Source organism: Ambystoma mexicanum, chromosome 7q (genome assembly GCF_040938575.1).
Source record: "Ambystoma mexicanum isolate Mex_15411 chromosome 7q, UKY_AmexF1_1, whole genome shotgun sequence".
NCBI lineage: Eukaryota > Metazoa > Chordata > Amphibia > Caudata > Ambystomatidae > Ambystoma > Ambystoma mexicanum.
Genome location: NC_090941.1, coordinates 553,163,511 through 553,185,445, shown reverse-complemented (window position 1 = coordinate 553,185,445; position 21,935 = coordinate 553,163,511). Strand labels below are relative to the sequence as shown.

Below are 21,935 nucleotides of genomic sequence, written 5' to 3'. Positions count from 1 at the left end.
TCACCAACAGGATCCTAAACAGAAGCAACTACAATAATGTCTTGCTCGGCTTACTGTTGAAACCATATGTGGGAAGACAAGTTCAGAGCAAATGTTGGATCTATACTGTTTTTGAGAAATCATTGTAGACTGAACTCATTACCTTTACTCTACCTGCTGTGTTTTATGGGTGAGAAAGCAGCTGACTGAATTGCCTTCTTCATACCACCCCTATATGCAGCAACATATACCTGTTTTGAGATTGGTGCTCTGAAGCAATCACTGTTCTGTGAATGTTGTGCTGGCTTTCACATTAGAGATCTTTTTAAGAGTTTCCTAAACTAAGCAAAGTGTTGTTAGGAACATGTTTACAAGCTTGATATGCTCTGGGTTGACTTTTATCAATTGAACATGAGTCTGTCGAGGTTTTTAAAAGCTTTATCTAGTAGCTGTCACTGATAGGACAAGCATCATTCTGAGGCACACAGACAGTTCACTGGTTCTTTAAAAACCAATGTGCGCCCTAAGGCCATCCCTCTTGTTTTATAACCCTCGTCCCTCACCCAAGCATCCATATCCCCTGGTTAGTGCTACCAAATGTTGACTCCTACTGTCTTAAAAGCTGGTTTGCGCTAGAGAGGATGACCTAAATGTTGACTATCTAAACTCCCTCAGAGCTTATTCACTGACACTACTCTGTTCAGTTGTTTTTTTTAATTCAAACTTTTTAGTGTTTTAAAATAACAGAACAACAAAACATATACCATTGTCTGATTAGATATCATCAGAGGATTACTGTGAAAAGATCTACAACATAGCCGCAAGGAAAGACATGAGTAGGTACCTATCGGTCATAATACAGAGTATAAGGTGAAGGCGAATAATACTCCTCAATCCTCCCCCTTACACCTGCCCCATAACTTCTGAAATTTTGAAGGGCACCCCCCTATTCTGTTCAGTTGTTAGTGGTCTAATGACAGTTGGTAAATGCCTTGCAGACAACATGTAAGATTCAAGGTCACCTGCCACGCTCACTCCCTCCTTTCCATTTGCTTTTTTTCTCTCTCAACAGTCTCCTCTCCTGCTGTCTTTACTCTCTCTCCTCTCTATTCGATGTGTCTCACACAGTCTAGTTCTCACCTCTACATTTTGATGTTACTACTCACTCCTCCACTCGACTACTACTTCCTTCTGCACATCACTATATTCCCTCCTCCACACACCACTACCTGCTCATCCCCACACTACTTCCTCCTCCACTCTACTACTTCTCCCTTCAAACCACTGCTCAGTCGCACTTCTTCCACTCAGTATCATCTACTTCACAATCACTCCTTCCACTACTTTACCTACACATTCGCCACAAAGACACAAACACTTAATTGTAGAGCCACTTTCATTCCTAAACCGATACCTCAACTGCTCCACAAATGGTCTCCACAATCCATTGCTCCTTCCTTCGTCCTGCTGGTTTTGGTCATCCTCCACCTCTTACCTCACCTGTAAAACCCACACTTCCAGCCCTCTGCTGATCACCTCTGTTTCTCGCAGGATTGTGTAGTTCTCCCTTGCCAATCTGGCCCAGTCTTCCCCACCTGGGGCATGTCTCTGTGCACGTCTGCGTGTACGTGCGTCTGTTTGTATGTGTGTGTACAATGAAAAGTCATGAGAAGGGGGCTAAGCCCCACCCACTTTCTCCATGCGTGGTTGACACTTACCATAGATAGTGGCCTAAGAAGCCAACAGTTGGAGTTTGTTTTCCAAGACCCATTGCCGTGGGGTCTCACGGTAAGTTTCCACTGTTTGTCGCTGATAGTCTTGGGGACCAGCATCGGGTTGCATGAGCTCCATTTAACTGCTGGGGAGATCCAGTTTTGTTTCTAAATGAGGCTGGTGACCCGGGATGACCTATGTTTGTCTATGTTCTGGGACCCTCTTTCTAGGGGCCTCCCGGTAATTCCGCAAGTGAGGTTGTGCTCATCTCCCTGTTGGTTGTCCGGTGGGCTAGGGGGACCAGCTTTGAGCATGCTTGCTTGTTCCTGCAGCTCTGTGGTGAAGTCACATTCTTTAGCAGCCTCTCTCTCACACTCTCTTTGGTTCTCAGCGCTGGCATCTCTGCAGCACTATACCTACAACAGTGTTTTTTTCAAACTTTTTAGGCCTGGGCCTCCCCTCCCCACATGCAAAATGTGGGCAGGCCGGACCCCCCCCAAAATACCAAGTGGATAGTAAATCCAGATGGCTGTGAACTATTGTGCACTGTCACTGCACCCTATTCTCAGTATAGTCCCTGGGCTCCGCCACCTGCCCCCATTACAGTCTCTGGGCTCCTTCATCCCACTCCTACCCAGTGCCTGGGCTCTCCCCACCACTATCCCATGGCTCCCGCCCATCCTGCTCCCACCACAGTTTCTGGCCTCCCTCTCCCAGCTCCCAGCACAGTCCCATGGCCAGTGGCAGCTGGCGAATTTTGTAAGTTGGGAGTCATAAATATTTCACCCAGATATGCTGTAGTGAGGGAGCCCAAACCAATCAAGGGGAGTTCGGGGTGTTCTCCCCCCAAAATAATGGGATGAATGTTGCTTTTTAGAGCATACTTTAAATAAAATGTGTAAAAAGCCAAACAGTTTGCAAATGGCGCTGGCGGGCCCGGATGAAAGGCATGACATTTTTAACTGGACATGTATGATAGTAAAAAGATACCATACCTGTCCCTTGGGCCTTACAGCGCCCGCCTCAAAAGGAGAGCTGATTTTCGAAGGCGGGTAGGAGGATTTTTCAGCAAAGGCATTTTTTAAATGCCTTTGTTGTGCAAGCCTCCTCCCCCACTCACTAAAATCAGCTCCACGGACCAACCCAAACACACACAGTATTCACACAGCAAGCACTAAAATCAGCTCCACCCCGCTCCAGGCTGCTCTGTCCATATGTGCGAGGAGGTGCAGGAACTTCCCCTCGCACATACAGACATGCATTTCCAATGAGCTATGCAGGGCTTGCGAAGCAAAAGGCCCCCAGCCTTCCGTGGCTCAGTGATCATGTGCGGCTGGGGAACTGAACTGTCAAAGGGGAACAGTGTTTTCCTTTGACAGTTCAGCCATCCCAGGGGACCTTCCTCAGCTGGGAAAAGCAGTTGAGGGAGTGCTCAGTGTTTCACTGGGCTGACTCCTCGGCTCCTCCATAATGGGTCAGCGGGCCACGGACTGGCCTATAGGGCAATATGGTAATGCCTGAACCAAAAATGCAAGTGTGGGCCTGTTTATTTTGGTGTAAATGGGACACCTTTTTGGCCAATGTGGGCCAGTTTGATGAGTTACTTTACTATGCAGCAAGTAGTTTTGACCATTGTTGCTGAATACATATTGCTTAAATATCACAATTTGCTTACATTTTAACAAAGAACACCCCATTGGGTTCTATTCAAACAGTCTGTCACTAAAGGAATACATTGCCATTTGCAACTGCAGGACACTTTTTAATTGGCGCCCGAGACAGTTTAATGCTCCAGTTCGACCCTGTGAGCAGCCTCTTCCCATTTCCTCCATTTTAAATTTATTTTATTTTCTTTGTAATTTCAGGGTGGGGACTCGGCTGCCTGCTAAGTCCACACCAGGTATTCTCATTGGTTCCCCCGCCAACAAACTTTATGGTACTCTTGCTAGTGCATTTTGTCCTGGCTTTTACATCGCCATGGGGAATCGGGTCTCACAACCCGCCTTGGGGTTCGGTTTCTTTCAACCCGCCCTGGGTTCCTTTTCTCTTACCCCACTTTGGGGTCTAATGTCTCTCTCTAACCCTGCCATGGGTTTGGCTCTCTCTGTCCAAGTTGTGGTTTCTGGTCTCTTACCCTGCCTTGGGGGGTCTGGTTTCAGTCACCCCGCTTTGGGGCCTGGTTGATCCTTTCTGCCCTCCTCTCAGTTCCCCACAGCAAACGCGCACCTTCTGTCTCCACATCGCGCTCCTCCAGGCTGGCATTCCAGTAGGCCAACATGGCTTTTCCTTTGGGCTCCTTCCTGGCGTTCTGCATCTTATTGTGGTGACACTACCTTCCTGCTGTCTTCCGGCAGGGCTTTGGCATCAGTTCCTTGTTACACTGCTCGCTCGTCACTTATGTTTTCTCTACTGCTTGGGGTCCTCGTGAGCAGGGCTTCTCTGGTCAGGGTTGACCGGGCATTCTGCAGGCTTAACCATGGATTGATTCGCCACGCATGGCATGCACTTCCTTCTCCTTGCCACACCTCCCATGAATATGTCTCTCCGCCTCTTCAGCTCCGCTGGCTACTATATTCTCATGTAGTGATGCTGATTGCATCTTTATCATCCACACAACCAAGGGGTGGGTCTTTTCTCCCCACTCTCTTGAGGTGTGGATTGTGCCTGCAAAGGGTCAGAAACCATACTAGCCATTGGTGTAGGAAGTGGTAAGTAATTATACAGTTTAACTTCCATATAAGCAGCAAAACTATTAGATTCCTCAGACAAGGGAGAGTAACGCATATCCCTGCTTAATGATTTCCTGTCCAATAAGGCGGTGGGTGATATGGGAGGTCACCCCTAGTGGAATCCTGCTTACCTTGTCCCCTAAGGGATGTTGGACTCAGAGGGCTCCCATCCCTAGTTCCAAAGGGGGGGTGGCTCCCTCTTGGGGAGTGGGGATGAATTTCCTGGATTCCTCACACACGTATCTCTTAATGATGGAGGATCAGGAGATAAGGGTCTGCAAACCTATATGCTGGCACAAGAGGGGGTTCAGGACTTGGGGCCCTTTCTGCTTCCACAGCCTTTCAGTTTAGGGTTCGCTCTGGATCTCTCCCTACCCCTCCAGTGTATTGGCCTTTTCCCAAAGGACAGAGATTTACATTCAACCCACTCTTGTCCACAGGGGTTGGGGGGGGGGGGGGAGAGGAAGGCTCCCTCCCAGTCTGTGCAGCCGAGACAGAGAAGCACGGCCATGGCTTGCGAGGCCGATCCTGCATAGAAATCCTCCCGGGCCGCACATGCCAAGTGAAGAGAAATCCCAGGCTGCACTGTAAGGCAGCCTAGGTGAAAACCTGGAGGCTGGAGAGGTCCCAGACTGCCCCTTTGCAGCATGGGTGAAAAGCCCCAGGCTGCCGCGGTGAAGAGAAGCGGCCCATCCCCTGCTGGCCACTGACAAAATGTAGAGGGGGCAGGGCCACAAGGACACCAACAGGCCACGGGCACAGAGGTGTGCAGGATGACGTCCCATGACAACTGGGATCTGGCAGCCCTCCAAGGCACAGGGCACCAGATGATGGTGTGCAGCAGTAAGTGCAGGTGGCCCCACCAGGTTATGGGTGGCAGCGTGAAGACATGAGTGGCCGCGGTTCACAGCAGTGGTATTGAGCGCCCCTATAGGCCATGGGGGCCGCCAAGAAGATCAGTTGTGCTGCGTGGCCACTGTGGTGAGAGCAGGTAAGCTCCCACCCACACAGGGGTTCACTGGAGGACAATTTTGTTGGTGTGGTGCAGCAGTATGCCCCCCCATGGTGGACGGGGCCACCAAGAAGGAATCACTGTCAGGCCAGGCCCCAAGGACAGCAGGGGGCAGGACCCTCTCCACTAAAGACAGCCCATGAAGTTACTGTGAAAGGGGTAACTGACTGCGGCAGTCACCCCTATGTTAAGTAGTGTACATTAAGTGTTTTAGCTCATTGTTCGTTATTTGTATACTTATGTAGGTTAAAGGATGTGTAGAGGGATAGTAGTGTGGGTGGGAAATGAATTTAGGGCATATATTGAGTAGGAAACGTTATGCAGGATTGATTATGTAGATGTAGGAGTAGGTCAAAAGGGTTGGGATGTAATGGCGTGAGGTAGGTGATGAAAGTGGCGGGGTCTGCCTGAGGCCACTTAGTGGGTGAGACCACCCTTGGAGGCCATCCTCCTGGCCTCATACATCACGGGGTACCAGGACTTGGACGGGGTCTGTTCCATCATTGTCACCTACTGGGTCACCCTGTGACCCCCTGCAAGGAAGAGTGGGCTGAGGTGGCAGATCTCTTTTTGGGAGCATTCAGTCAGGGGAACCATAAATGGGAGGTAGATGATAGAAATGTTTATCTTAAAGTGTTTACATGTGTGTTTTTTAAAATAACCCTATGAAATCCACTTTGGTGTCTTTGATAGAGGCAGAAGGTAAGAACTCGGGGCTAGCCCACTTCCTGTTAACTGCAATTTTATTTTACGGGTGCAGCGCCCCCCTATCCGGCTGACCTGGTGAGTGGGGGTGGCGGTTCCAATGGAGTGAGTCCCTGACCTGACCTGGGCATTGAAGTTGTGCACCCTGTTGCTTGTTCGGGCACAATAAAGGGGCTGCATAAGCCCTATAATAACAGGGAACTTATGACCCTATAAATATTATTACTTGATTTATCGTACTCCTAAATAAGAAAAGACTAAGTCGGCCCTGCCAGGGGATTCACACTTGAGACGTGCATGTTGCTCTCATGTCAAAGCCTTTCCTTTGGCTATCGTACTTTTGTATTTCTGTAACCCCAGCTAACAAGGTTACCTGACTTTGGTCTCTTCTGCTCGACCATACACCATCTAGAAATAATACTCTGTAAAACTTGCCGTGGATTCAGGGTATTGCTCTACAGCATTGTGGCTCACTCTTCTGTCCATTTGAATACACTGATTTCCTTAAGTCTTGTACCAATAACTTCCTTTAGATTTAATTAAAGAGAGATGTGAGTATCGGACCCCATATAATGGTCATGTTTGCAACAGTTACTGGTATCCTCTCCAGACCCCACAGGCTTTTGACAGGAACGTCTCGCAATTCCTCATGATTCGAGACCTCTATTGACTGCTGCTAGTACACCAGCTTTTTGTGTTAGCCATTGTGTATTGTCCACTGAGCATTTTTTGGCCGTGGAATATCCTTGCAAGCCTCTATCTACATTCCAGCTCTGTCCTTATTGTTCTGTCCCCCAGGACTGGCTGCTAGGATTGGGTCTCGCTATACGTTTGCAAATGCTCGAATTGCAACAGGTGTTTTTAAATTCTGTATTATGCTGTCAGCAGGTACTGTAGCCGTCCCCTTCCCCACCACCAGCCGGCAGCCTGTTTAGTGTGTTAAATATATATAATGGCTAGATGCAGCATTCAGCAATGGGATTGCTCCAGCCCTATGCCATTTGTACAATGCCCCTCACGTTACATGTTCAGTGACTCAGTGCAAAGTTGACATGAACCTACAAGTCTGCATTTCACTGTTACAAATGTTTCCTCTACTTTCTCGCATTTCTTCACCAACTCCACAACAGATAGCAATGCCTCATCAGTGGCTGGAGGGTAATTTACCTGTCAGTGCCAAATGTGCGGTCTGTGACAAGACGTGCGGTAGCGTGCTGCGGCTGCAAGACTGGCGGTGCCTTTGGTGTAAAGCTATGGTAAGACATGGAAGGCCGGAATAACTTGTCATCTAAATTCATGCAGCTTTTGTTTTCATTGCTTACTTTCCCTCATTTCTGTCACTTTTTCTCCGTTTAAACTTCACATTTTCTACAAACTGTACAAAATGTCACTGGGGAAAAAAAATCACATCAGTTGGGTTCTTAAAACGTTGTGACCCCTTTACGTATTCTCCCTTGAATGATTGCTCTCCATTGTCGGCGTGAAGAGTATGGCGAATGAAGTGAGTTTGTCCAATAGCTGTGGTTCCTCTTTTTTAAAGAAAGAAATACAGTGACTGTAGTATAATGGCTACTCTTTATTTGGGCTAATGCAGTTTTCCGTTCGTTCGCTAGGTTCACACTTCCTGCAAGGATATGTACCCTCGAAAATGTCCTCTTGGACAGTGTAAAGTCTCCATCATACCTCCAACTGCCCTCAACAGTATAGACTCCGATGGTAGGTCATATGGTATAACAATTGGTTTTAGAGAATGTTTCTTTTCAAAGACATGCAGCTGTTCAGCTTATTCTTTAAGCAACTTTACTTATAAATTTCCAATTTCGACAACAGACATGTTAAATGTGCATGGCGCGAGAAAGCTGTTTTAGTGAGTGCATAGAGTTTACATTTTGTCAGTGAGCGAGCCCATGGTCATACTTTGTAAGTAGAAGTGATGCATGTTTGAAGCTAGAATAAAACAGGCTCCAGCTAATTTGAGTTTTCAAAGTAATGGATTGTGTGTTTGTGTGCCAACTTATCTTCATCAGATCTTTTAATTTACTAATATTTAGTTATGCTAAGTAAAGCGGGAATGCACCATGCGCATGCCACATTGTAAGGCTTAGAGCGCCTACATCTATGTATGGATCTCTATTTGAAAGGCAGTATTGAATGCAACAAGCGGCTTCACTGCAGAGAACAGTGAACGTAGACGTGCCAAATGTAAACATTTCAGAATGCAATGCCCACTGAGTGCATTGCTTAGTAATGTGTGTGTGAGAGAGAGAGAGAGACTTCTCTTTTTGAAAAGTTAGTGTTCTTGTTCACTCTTGGTGACTGATGCGAATCGGGTTCAATTGTTCTGAAGTGCTGTGTAAACTCCTTGTTCAAAAAGATGTAAATTAGTTTCCTTCAGACTGGTTTAACTACATTTATGAGATTTATTTAATGGAGGGCGGTTTTGTAAATGAATGGATGCTAATGTTCAATAAGTAACACATGTATACATGCTATGACACGAAGCAGAAGTGATACTAACAGCACACTGCCAGAAATGTGATGGATGGTACACAAGAGCGCAGATTCTTTGTTACGTGCATGTATCTTTATTAAACAGTAAAGCATGCTTAAGAGATTTCATCCTCGGGACAGTTTCTCACAGCTCTCGAAGTGGTGCTGTAGATGGCAATTTTGAATTGTTGTGATGTGGATTCATTTATAGTGAAATGTTGATCAAGGTTTATATTCAGAATGCTATCCCCACAGTTTTTGTTTTCAGTGAGGACTATTGACATCAATACATTGTACAATTTTGTTGGGTCACTTAAAATCAGTTCTTTCCTGTTTTCTGAATGCTCTCCCAGGTTTTTGGAAAGCAACGTGCCCTCCAACTTGTGCTAGTCCACTCCTAGTATTTGTTAACTCAAAGAGCGGAGACAACCAGGGAGTGAAGTTTCTTCGTCGATTCAAACAGTTACTTAATCCCGCTCAGGTGTTTGATTTAATGAACGGGGGACCCCACTTAGGGTGAGTATGAAATGGTGTCAGAGTAACACACATACACCTTAACACATGGTTTCTCCCCATAAGTATTTTCCCAATATCATGAAAGTATAATTATTTTGAATAAAATGTCATTTGTAGAAATAGTTCCTGCACGCGTATCTTCTGCTGTCAGCAGCTCTGTTCACATTGTCCACCACTTTGGTTGGCCTCGCTGCCTCTTACTCACCAGCTAGCCCACCTATTTCACTTCATAGCTGCCCTCCAAATCTGTTGCTCTGTCTGGCCTCCTCATATTATCAAGTCCAGCCTCCCCACCACCACCTCTGTTCCTCTCCTCCCCATCTTCCCTTTATCAAGCATCCTCGACCTCTCCCCAGCTGGCCTCCTCATCTCCAGCAATCCTTTACATCACCTCTCTAACTTGCCTAACCATTTGCTATTTTTTTATTTATTGTGCCATAGTTCATTTTAAACTTTTAACAGTTTTTATAAAAGAACACCAACAAATCTTGACATAGTTTATCTAATAATCCTTTAAAAAATGCAACTGCTTATGCTTATCTATTCGTATACATTGCAACCAAAATCCTTAAAATATCGTGCTTCTATTTCCTCATGACATTCAACATGTCTCATGTTTGCCTCCTGCCATAATCCCCAGGCTGCCGCCAAAAGTACAACCGATTTTGCTCCAACAAGCGCAGACAAAAATGTATCTCCTAAATTTCCTAATTGTCCTCTTGTCCACTGAGGCTTGTTGTTCCCTCCTTGTGTGGGGCATAATTCTTTCCTCATTTATGATTGCAGGAGCGTTTTGATATGTGCCATTTTGCCCCCTTGGCATGGTGGTGCATATCTCAATTTACTTTGACCTAAGGATGTGCCCAATCTTTATTGATGATTCTAAAAGAAATGTGTTACATTGGGAATATAGTTTGAAACGGTGCAAAATGTGCAGCTGTGCATTGTCTATCAAGGGTACCAACTATTCATAGATCCGACCCCTAATAGTCTTACTTTCCATCCTGGGCTTAGTGGTTTGATTTATACTCCTGTAAATTGGCCTTTCCATTTGTTTAATTTCATCTCTTGGCATTGGCTTATTTGGACTTTTTGCTGCCCTAGGACCATGTGTATGCGCCCCTCTGCTCCCCAACTTTATTCCACCCTTTAACAAACTCGGTCTGCCTTGGCCAAATTGCACCACTTTACCACAATGTTGTTCTATTTTGGCTCCCTTATAAGATAAGGACATTTTTAAGGCTGACAAGATTAGAAAGTTATTGCTTGCACTCTAATTCAAGCTTGCTATCGCCTGTTATGTTAGTTGAATTAATGTTTTCAGGTCTCTACTGCCCAGGATTTGGAGAAGGCCTCTGCTGTCGGAAAACACTTTGATTTTATTACTGCTGTGACTTTAAGCAAACGTATACCATCCTAGGCAAAGCGGAGCGTCTGTGCGGAGTCCCAAGCCGAGTCCAGTCACTTGCCAGTCATCCGACTGCAGCTGAGTGTTAGGCTTGGCTTGGCTCGGCTTTACGTGGGGGGGCTAAACAACTGGAGCACGCAAATTATGTCCTGGAAACCAGTGAAACGAGACACGTCAGCCCCGAGGGACACAGCAGAGCAGATGCACAGTCTCCGGAGCAACCGCTTGCAGCATATCTCACAATACTCGTTGAGCTCGGCTGAGGAGTCTGAAGAGGGCCGGGACTCTGCCGAATGGACGTAACAGACTGGTAATCCTTGTGCCCCCATTTTGCACCGGATGAGCTGCCCGCCTCTCCACCTGATCTTGCCATTTCCTAAAGCTTGCAGATATTAGGGGCAGGGGAGCTAGGTGACACCGAAGCCCCAAAATAAATACGCCAAAAGCTGGTGTCATCTCAGTCTATGGTGCCCTTAGTTCGGCTGGCGCTTCGGGCTGTCTCATGCGGAAGCAGCGCAGACCTTGTGGCAGCTGATGGGGGATGTAGTCTTGGCAGAAAATTGGCCTGCGGGGTGAGGTGGTTGAAGCAGGCCTCAGTGGCATTACTGCCATAGCCCTTACCTTGGCTGCGGTGGCAGCGCACTCTGTGCCGACTGTGTGCCTGTTGGAAACATGGGCGCTCCAGGTGCCTGTGTCTGCGGGTGAGGACAGTGGCGACAACTCCAAGCTACTAAGTACTCATCTACCCGGACCTCAGAGGGTACAGACTCTGGCGTGGCTTCTGTAATACCTACTGTGGGTCCTTGGGGGTCAAAACTTCAGTCATCAACCCCTAAGGATCTGACAAGCCCATGCACACTGGTGAAGGTGCGTGAGGCGCGGAGAGACTTGCAATCAAGAACTGGAATGGGGACACCCCTTCCATCTTATTACCATTGAACTCGGCCTCGCTTCCTTGTTTGCCAGGAGAAACCTCTTCCTTCACTGATCAAACTGCAAAAAAAACAAAAACAAATTTAAAATCAAATCACCTGGCTGTGTGGACGGCCCTTGCCATGAAGAAATGGAAGTGGAAGGGTTTCAAAGGTGCCAAAGGCCTGAATGCCAGTGTAGCTGTCCTCCCGGCACCCCCTGGAATGAGACATGAACTGGTAAATCTTAGAGCAAGGCAGCCCCTGGTCAACAGCACATTGAATGGACAAAATTACCTGAGGTTCGGGGGCGGTAAACTCACCAACGCGGAACTCCTGGAGATCATTTTGAGTGAGGGACTCCAGAGCGGCTGTCAAGTTTGCAACCAGTCGATGACTATACCGAATGGGGAAGAACCCCTGCACAGAAAAGACCATGATTGTACTCCTCAAATGAATGCTATGATGGAGTCATCTCCTGGGAAAAGATGAAGAACTCAGAAGCCAGGGCAGGAGCTCTGCTTGGCCCAGAAAAAGGTCAGGCTAGCTATAATAATGACTCAATGTCCCACCACGAGCAAAGAAGGCTAGTGTCTACAGAGCAGAGTAAATCGGAAATTGGGTCAGAGACCTTCGCCCAGCACAGACTGGCCCATCTCATATATATATATATCAATGTGTTCTACAGTTGAGTGCACAAGTTACTTGCTGGGACCACTTTCCTACTTCCAGTTCAGTCCGGGAACCATCTTTTCGGGTAAGCAATCAGAACATAAGCTGTCTGCCAACTGTCACAAATTTGGGAGGGTTGGAACCAGGAACTTTGATGCCAATGCTAATGTCCCTTTTCTCACAAGTTGCCTGCTGTCACCCCTTGAGCAGCACCTAGACTGGTCTGTAATATGAATGTTTCAAACAACATAGTTACATTTCTACATCTGATCTGCTGAAATGGTATAGTTTATTTATGAAATATATGCATGTAGTTCAAGCATGTCGACTAAGGAGGACGCGTTCCATCTTGGGCCCGTTAATTAAGCAAGCCCGTACTGCAGATGCCAGCGATATTGCTAACTATGGGTGCGGAGATGGCAGGAGTGTACCCTGCCCCCACAGAACTGAACCATTTGATCACTGCCAGCGAGCCTGTCCAGCTGTGGCATAATGCGCCATCCATAGCAGAGCCAGCCACCATTAAGCAGAGCTGCAAGCGGAGGTCTGAAGCACTGTCCCCCTGCGAGATACATTGGGAGTAGTCACTGGGCTGCGGGTGGTATTGGCGCAGTGCCGGCAAAGACCCGTGGCACAGAGTGAACATGAATGCCCGGGTCCCATGTGGCAAGGAAAGAGCGAAGGGACGGCACATTATCAAAGCCCTTGGCCGGCAGTGAGGGGAGAAGCCTGACAGGGCCTGTCATCTGCCCCCTCCCGCCCACCCAAATAGCATGGTAACAGCGGGGAGAGCGAAGCTGTGTGGTGAGCCTGCAGCATCCAGGAATAGCCAGGGGAGGAAGATGGCCACCACGGCTCCCCTCGTGGGGGAAGAGGCACTGGCTGTGGAAGGCATCAGCATAGGCGTGGACCCGGGGCACAGTCTGAGAGGTGAGTACCAGGGTCCCATGTTGCGCAGAAAGAAAGGAGCGGAGGCTCGCACCTTAAAGTTCTACCCAGCAGTGCCTGGAAAGGCCAGATCAGGCCCATCGTCTGCCGCCTCCTCCCCACGGAGCATAGCAGCTACGGGGAGAGCAACAATGCAGCGTGGGTAGGGATACTATTGGAGCAGACTGCGAGCACCAGCCCTGAGTTGGTCGGTGGGAAGCGGGGGAATTGACAACCTTACACAGTGGCACTTGGAACTGGGACATAACAGCAGAGCGGCCCCCTGCAGTTAGGCAGAGGGAGAATTGAACCGTTAAGTGCACATCATGGGGAAACCAGATACCCAAGTGTAAGCAGTGGGCCTAACCTATACAGCCCCAAGAGTTGATAGCCAAGATAACAGTGGCCATACAAAACTGACAGGCAATGGGAGACCAGGGTGGTGGCAGACGACGGGGTGAAAGGACATGGCTGTGAGCGGGGGCAGCATTTGCAGGCCCACTCCTGTAACAGGAGAACAGCGTGAGAGCGTCCAACTCCCAGATGCCCAATGCAAAGAGGAAGGACACACTGGTCCATCCAAAGACACACACCCCGCCTCCGAAAAGGCATTTAGAGTGCTGCTAGAAGCAGCGGGGACGGCAGATTCAGCGACCCCACGTGAAGGCCAATGACAGGAGAATGACTGTCCAGAGGAGGGAAAGATGGCGCTCAGCAAAGAAGACTTGAAGCAGTGCCTCAAAGATCTATAGGGAAGGATCATGGCTACCTTCCAAGATCAATTCACGTCTTTGAAGGACGACCTAAGGAACTCCCTGAAGGAGGTTAGGGAGGACGTGAGGAGCCTGCGAAACAGGGTGGGCACCACCGAGCAGGCCTTAAGGGAGGTGTCGGAGGAGGTTAAGCAGAATAGCGACCTACTGGAAACTGGGGCAAGGGTGACCCAGAACCTTGAACTCCAGGTAGAGGATGTGGAGAATTGATCGAGACGGTTTAACATCTGTATAAAAGGATACAGATCCGGACGCAGACTTGTGAGGAACAGTCCTGCAGTGTTTTGGTGGTGTCATTTGACGACACTGGGAATTGGTAGAATTCACAGGGTTGGTCCTAAGAGGGCAGAACCAGGTGAAAAGCCTAGAGATGACCTGATCGCCATGTCCTCATATGGACAGAAGGAGAGCGTGTTGAGAGCGGCTCAAATGCAGGATAAAATTACCATAAACCGATTGAACCTTTATCTATTCTAAGACTTGGCGCTGACAACCTTGAAAAAACAGAGCCATGGGGCTGGTGATAAGAACGCTAAATGTGAAACAGGTCAAGCACAAATGGACCTTCCCCTTCGGTTTGCTCTTCACATTAGAGGGGAAACAACATCGAATAACGACCACATGTGAAGCAGGCTGAACCCTGTTACACCTGGAAGAAGAGGACGACGGCATGGGTTCCATGTGTTAATATCGCTGTGGTTTTGCCGCTGCAATCCATGGAAAACGATGCTGGGGTGTGACCCGTTAAAGTTGTTCCCCATTTCACCATTTAAGGGGAGCGGGGGATACCCCTGCAACTCCTACTCCCCTTAAATGGTGTAATGGGGTACAACTTTATCGGGTCAAACCACATCATTTTTGCAGCGATGTATTTATTTATTTTGTGGAGGTGACATTTTTGCCACGATTTTATCACTGCATACCACAGCATGGTGAGGCAGTCCAGGCGCTCCCCTCATGAGCGAGCAGACAGTGGGAATGATCAAGGGTGCCTGTGAGGTCAGGGGGATGCACCTGAAAGGTCTGCTGACACAGGTCAAAGCAGTACCATGTTGATGTTGGCAGGAACTGCATACCGGTCGGAGGAAATTATGGGGGTCGGAAGAAGATGGCGGATGTCAATTGTGTATTGCTGCATCTAGGGCAATATCAACTGCATTGATAGTTGGGTGGGAATGGCGAATGTGATACAGACTTTTAAGAAGGAAATCTTTGTGCTGGTCCAGGGTGGGTGCAGGAATCTCAGGGCTTGTTTTGCAATATGTTAGGAGGTATTAGAAATCCTCCCTATGGTTTTGCCTCAGGTAGTTACTTGGACCAGTGCCACAGGGACATTCCCCAGTGTAGTCATAGGATCTCTGGTTTGAGCATGGGAGGGTATGTTCGGGTGGGAAAGTGGTGGGGGGTGCTGGAGTGCAGGGAGGATTAGATGGGGGGGTGAGAGGGTGGTGAGGTGAACAGTTGGGGTTGATGTTTCGGGGGGCAGGGGAGTAGAATCAGGGGGAGGGCAGTGACATCAGTGGAACGGGTATAATGGTGGGTGGAAGCAGCATGGCAGTGTGTGGGATAAGAAAGGGCGGAGCGATGGAAGCATTCAAGGTGCTGACGCATAATGGGGAATGAATATCCCTATTAAACGCAGCAAGCTTGAGGCACAGGTTAGGAGGTAGAAGGCATATATCTTGCTTCAAGAGACACATATATGGAAGAAGGATAAAACCAGTGTCCGGCTCAGTCAATTTTCAAGGGTATACCAGGCCCAGGGGAATATGGCAGGGGTGTTGATAACATTTAAAGATTTCTTCACTGTACGCATTACATATTCCATCATCAAACTTATTTCGGTGTAAAACCATAAAAGCAACAGCACACAAATACAATATCAATGCAGAAGGCCAAATAATAAATAGACATGGTTAAAAAGGACAACTTAAAAAAATTAAGTAAAACATTCTTAAACTCTAATGACTCTTATATATAAATTTCATTCAGCCCTTATTGATGAGGGGTCTTATCACAGCATTGTGTTTGCTAAAGCCATAAAAAACAGCAGGTTGCACATTTAAGTCATAACATTTTGCCAACTGGGCAATGGTAAAATGTAAAGACTAAAGCCCAAACCATTATAATAACAGACACTAAACGTATTAAGTTCCCCATTTGTATGTGGCACATTCCTCCTCCTAAACCTTGCCCAATAAATGTATTTGGCAATGAAGTATAACATGCTAAGGTCTTCTCATCCTTAACAAAATTCCAATACTTCCGACACCCTCCTGAGGCCTTTTAGTCTTAAAATTGGCAATAAATCCATTGTCCTAAGATCCCTGTATCTAGGGCAAAACAATATAAAATGGAGGACAGATTTGTTCAATGCATCACAACACTGGCAAGCCGAGTAGTTTAAATTGTTCCAACTTTTCGTAAAAGAGGCTACAAGCAAAGTTCCTGCTCTCAAATCAAATGGTAACAAGCGTGCTAGAAAGGGGGTAATGACATGTAAGTAGCGCTGATAACCAAATGTGCCCTTTACCTGCAAATAAAGCTTGCCACTGGTTGTCACCAAAACCTGTCGATAATGCTCTCTACAGGTTGTTTTAATTACTTCCTTACTGTCGTGACTTATGCGAACGAGCTGCTCCCAATATTGTTCGATGTCCACATTTATACACACATTCTTAATATGCCTCGACCAAGGAATTGAACAGATGCCTTTGAAAACCAAAAAATTGCCAATAACTCTTTCAAAATGTACAGCCCAGGTGCTGAGCTAATACGAGACCATACAAAATAAAGGTTTTAAAGCTATTACATGCTGTATAGGACACACATCACGTTATAGATACAATGTAGCGTTCGGGGCACTGGTGGGTTGCAACATTATTGACTTTAAAAATGTCTTTCTGCTACTCCCAGCCTTAGATCTCTGCACTGTATACTGCTGCAGATGTAGCTTTTAGACCGGTTCCAAGACTGGTGTCAGTGCACCTTTACCATGCATATAGTAAAACGTCCTAATGCTCCCACTGTATTCAATCATGGTCGTGGAGGCTTTAGAAATTTGGGTCCGGTAGGTACCATTCTACGCAAACCACATGCCCAAATAGTTATGTGATGTGACCTCGTCTAGCGGGACCTCTTCTATTTCTACACGCACCTTCTCATGTCTTGCCTTTTTACTTCTAAAAATGAGTGTTTTTGTCTTGCTTTTGTTAATTTCCAGGCCAAGATTGTCACAAATCTTGACGAATTACGACACAGTGTGACTTATGCCCATAGGCGATGTTGAACAGAACAACCCGTCTTTTGCGAAGAAAAAAACCTGGAAACGAAGAATACCTACCCTGGGAGGGTCCATACCACTAGTCCCCAACACCTCTATTACCCTATTTATGTAAATACAGAAACAAAGGGGAGCAAGCACACATCCCTGTCTAACCCTGCGCCGAACATCAAATTTCCAAGTGTTCTCGCCAGTAGTCCCCCATCTAACACGAGCTCTGTTATTGGAGTACAAAGACTGGATAATTGTCAATAGGCCGGGGGGTGTTATAACCTTGCAGGGCCAGCCATGATATGATATGAAATGGCATTTATAAGGTGCCTATACACAAGTGTTTCAAGGCGCGACAAGGCAAGGGAGGGTAAACAGAGGGAGGACAGAGACACTACTAGGCCATGTGACATTGAGATGGCGCAAGTGCAGGGGGGGGAGAAAAGTGCAGCGGGGAAAAGGAAGGGGTCAGTAAAGTACATAGGATAACAGATACATAAGGACAATAAATAAAAGTTCGGCCAGCTAGTGGTAAGTGCAAGGGTAAGTGCAGACATCAGTGTCAAGTGCTAGTAGGGGCTGTAGGGATACAGGACAGTCCCTGAGTGCAAGGGTTGCCAGGGGGGCAGTGCAGGTGTGCAACTGGCGGGAATAGGACCGGGGCCCGAGATCAGAGGGTAGCCAGGTAACCAGTGCAGTTTCAGATTCAGTCAGGGGATCAGTAGGGGAGAGGAGGAGAGAAAGCAGAAGCAAAGAGGTAGGTCTTGAGGTGCTTCCAGAACCCGAGATGGTTCTCCTCAAGTTTTAGAGAGGCAGGGAGGATGTTCCAGAAGAAGGCCCCAGCAGAAGAAAGAGATCTACCACCAACTCGCTGTTTGGAGAAGCAACTGACCCTGAGGGATTTGGAGGTGGATGAGCGAAGAGTTCGAGAGGGAAGATATTCAGGAAGAGTGTTGAAGGTATTGAGGTCCCAGGCCCCAGAAGGCCTTGTGGACAATGCAGAGGGTTTTGAACCTAATCCTTGCCGCCACTGGGAGCCAGTGCAGAGATTGCAGTCCTGGAGAGATACGATCCCTGGGCTTGAGGCCAAGGACAAGTCCCGCAGTCCTGTTTTGGATGAGTTGCAGAGGGTGGAGATTACAGGCAGGCAGATTTAGAAAGAGGCTGTTGCAGTAGTCCATCCTAGAGAGAACCAGTGCTCTGGAGACAATGAGCTTCTGGGGGAAGGAGAGGAAAGGGAAAATACCTCTGAGGGGGTGCAGCTGGTAGTGTGACTTCTTAGAGACGTCAGAGATGTGAGGAGAGAAGGAAAGTGTGGAGACGGAGATGACCATGAGGTTTTTAGCCTCACAGATGGGAGCAGGAAGAGGGCCAATAGAGACCGGCCAGAGAGTAATGGAGAGAGCAGATGTGCCGATGAGAATCTCATTCTTACTGGCATTAAGGCAGAGATCATTGTAGGTGCACCACTCCTGGATGGCGGACAGACAGTCAGAGATGAGAGGAGAAGAGGTGGCGGAAGCGAGTCTGAAAATGCGTTGTGTCATCTGCATAGTACTGAAAGTTGGGGCAAAGAGTGGCAATGCGGTGGGCAAGAAGTGCCATGTATTGGTTGAACAGCCAGGGAGAGAGGTTAGACCCCTAGGGAACACCACAGTTAGAGATAGAGGAGAGGAAGGACCCAAGTTGGACCTGGGAGGATCGATCAGAGAGGAAGGTCGTCAGCCAAGTCAGGGCCAGATCGGTGATACCCAGGTCATCACGAAGACGGTTGAGCAGGATGGAATGGTTGACTGTGTCAAAGGCAGAAGAGCGATCAAGTAAAATGAGGACACATGGGGAGTTGGAATCGAGGTTGGAGAGCAGGTCTTCATGGAAGTTCAGGAGAGCAGTTCCCATGCTTCTGGCAGGTCTGAAGCCAGACTGATGGTCATGGAGACAACCAACAGATTCAGTGTGAAGGTTAAGCTGGGAAATGGTAAGTTTTTCCACGAGTTTGCCCAGGAAAGGGGTGATGGAGATTGGACAATAGTTAGCCGGGCAGGAAGGGTCTGCTGAGGGTTTCTTAAGAAGGGAGCACTTCAGGGGGGAGGGGAAGACTCCAGTGGCGAAGGAGTGGTTGCAGAAATCAACCTAGCAGGAGCCAGGGTGTCAATGTGGTCCTTGATGGTTTTGGAGGAGCAGGGGTGAACCTGTTTTGATGAGACTTTCATAGATCATACTTATCTCAAAACCTTGTCTGAGGAGAACAGGGGAAAGGCAGAGAAGGAAGGAGGGAGGAGAGGTGGCCGCTGAAGGGCCAGAGGAAGAGCAGGGAGTAGAGGGAGTAGAGGGAGGAGGGGGAGAGGAAGAGGGAGAGGACAGGATGCCATAACTTATCATGGGGACGGAGTCGAAAGCTGTTTTTAAATCAGTAAAAACGCATATAACTTATAATTATTTATGCATGTGTATTTTCTCATCAGTAAATCGGGTCTCAAACACTTCAATGGTGCCCATCCCCTGTTGGAAGCCCACCTGTAATGGCTCAATTATTCCAGACGAGTCCACCCATTCTTGGAGGTGTCTGAAAATTGTCTTGGCGTACAATTTTCCCACCCCATCCAACACATTCCCAGGCTGACCCAGAAGGCAGGTACCTATTACTTCGGGCGCAGATTGAATAACAACATTTCACAGTGGCAATTGTATACGCGCCCAAAATAGGACAGGATGGATTCTTGCGGAATGTAACCGCCTTGTTAGAGCAGTTTGTGGTGGGAGATATCATACTTACTGTACTTAGAACTGGGCATGGGTCTCCCAAATTGACAGTAGCTCGGTGGCACAATGGGGCATACCCAGTACCTCACACTCCTTGCTGAATAGCTTTGATAGTATAACCCTGCGAGATGTGTGGTGGACTAAGAATGGGGATGAGAGGGGATACACATGCTTTTCTCATGTTCACCAGTCGTCGTCCTGGATAAAGACTATGTGTGGGCAACAGCCTGGCTAATGGAATATGTGAGTGAGGTGTGGATCGGATCGATATCTCACTCTCAAACCACGTCCCTATCTCTAACTTTTCGTGCCTACGAGGAGCAGAGGAGTTTATGGGGTTGGAAGTTCCCAGCAGAGCTGCTGAAGGATAGAGTGATCACTGAAGCAATAGGGGATACAATAGACTTCTATTCTGCTATCATGATCATCAGTCGTGAAGGGATCTGGGATGCGTTTAAAGCGGTATTGCTGGGAGAACTGATTTCTGTGGGGGCGCAAAGGGGGGAAATGGAAAAAAGAGTTGGAAACTCAATTGGAGGAATTCATGCACTCTGTAGGAGTATGGGGATAAAGGCCCTACAAAGGACATTAAAACATGTCTGAGATCAACTGACCTACTACGTACATGAAGGAATAATCCTATTACGGGCTAGACAGAGGTATTATGTTAGTGCCAATAAGGTCGACCATAGCACAACAATTAAGAACTTCTAGGGCCGACCCAAACAATTGTCCAAATAGCCAAGAACAATGGATCAATAGCGACAGATACTACATCCATTATTAGATGCGTTGACAGACCTATATGAATCCTTGTATGCCCCTGCCAGCCTTGAACATAATGCTGAACCCATAGGCCCTTTTTTAAACGAGGTAGCACTCTATGGGATACAGAAGTTACTCAAACATCAATGATAAGACCGACTCAGGAAGTTGGCAAATAGTTAGCTGTTTTATTAACAATTATCTAGAAAAGGGAGTACAACGGACATGTCACAGCATATCTCTCAGCGATTTTCATAAAAAACACAATTGTATAGTAAAAACTTGTCATCACTAGCGTCATTCTTTGTGGAAAAGTAAGAAAACCTATGTGGGGTTCTGGTTGGTCTACGGGGAATATCTAGGTATACTTTCTATGAGGATGGAATTGTGATTGGGTCTCTACAGTCAGGTGGGCAACTAAGCCCACCCTTAGTGCAAGTCATAGTCAGTGTCATAAATTACACTGTTTCATTGGGTCTCAAACTATACGGTTCTTTGATACGTGGCCCTTTATTATTGGTTGGCACACTTGTACCCTTCTGGAATATTCCACTCGCTAGAAGCCCGTAAGCTGGTACCCGAGGTGCTTGGTGGGTGGACTTGACCATGCCTCCCCACCCAATTAGCCCATCATCCATCACTCAAGCTTCCTGCCATCTGAATAGTCTTTGAACTTGGCCTTGCAAGTATCATTGCTCCTGGGAAAACAACGGAGTGTGAGCATGCTCTTATCTTCAATTCTCAGCGTAGTTTGCCCAAAGCCTATTTCCATCTAGATCATGTGACGGGAGACAGTGTTTTGAGCTCCTTCTTCGCATTTAATACTATTAAAGTGAATAAAACTTGGCACTCATTGTCTTTCCGTAGCACCTTAACAGAAGTTTCTCGGCTCTCACGTTCATTGTATCTTTCCATGATAGATAACCAGATTCTTGGCTACCTCAACCCTTTTACACTGGGCCAGACAAGCCTTCTCGATTCTTCCTCCATCTTCAGCCAAGGTATTCTACTGCACACACTTTCATCCCTTCTGCTCATGAGATCCCAGTTTGCTAAAATACGATGTGGATCATCCAGATTCTAAACACATATATATTGGGCGGCACCGCCTGCAGTCTATTCAATACGTATAGCCAGCTTTCGTTAATTCTTAGTCTACTTGCGTTACTGCATCTGTACAATTATAAAACAGCTTGCATTTTCTTCCGTGCTCTGTACACGTGCAATCTTCATTCCGCATGTAAGGGTCACTCGATTCTTTACTTCGTCATCCGATCCTGTATGATCTATTGACCTCC

The 21,935-nt window shown here is 47.3% G+C and overlaps 1 protein-coding gene across 3 annotated transcripts in view; it reads left to right on the top strand.

Annotated features, from left to right (window-relative positions):
* The window catches only part of DGKH (diacylglycerol kinase eta), a 1,951,678-nt gene that overhangs the window by 952,399 nt on the left and 977,344 nt on the right, over positions 1-21,935 (top strand). For all 3 annotated transcript variants that reach the window (XM_069640477.1, XM_069640476.1, XM_069640478.1), the window contains 3 exons: positions 7,269-7,394; positions 7,752-7,854; positions 8,982-9,144. In XM_069640477.1, the coding sequence (XP_069496578.1) occupies positions 7,269-7,394; positions 7,752-7,854; positions 8,982-9,144 (392 nt within the window). The remainder of the gene's footprint in view (positions 1-7,268; positions 7,395-7,751; positions 7,855-8,981; positions 9,145-21,935) is intronic.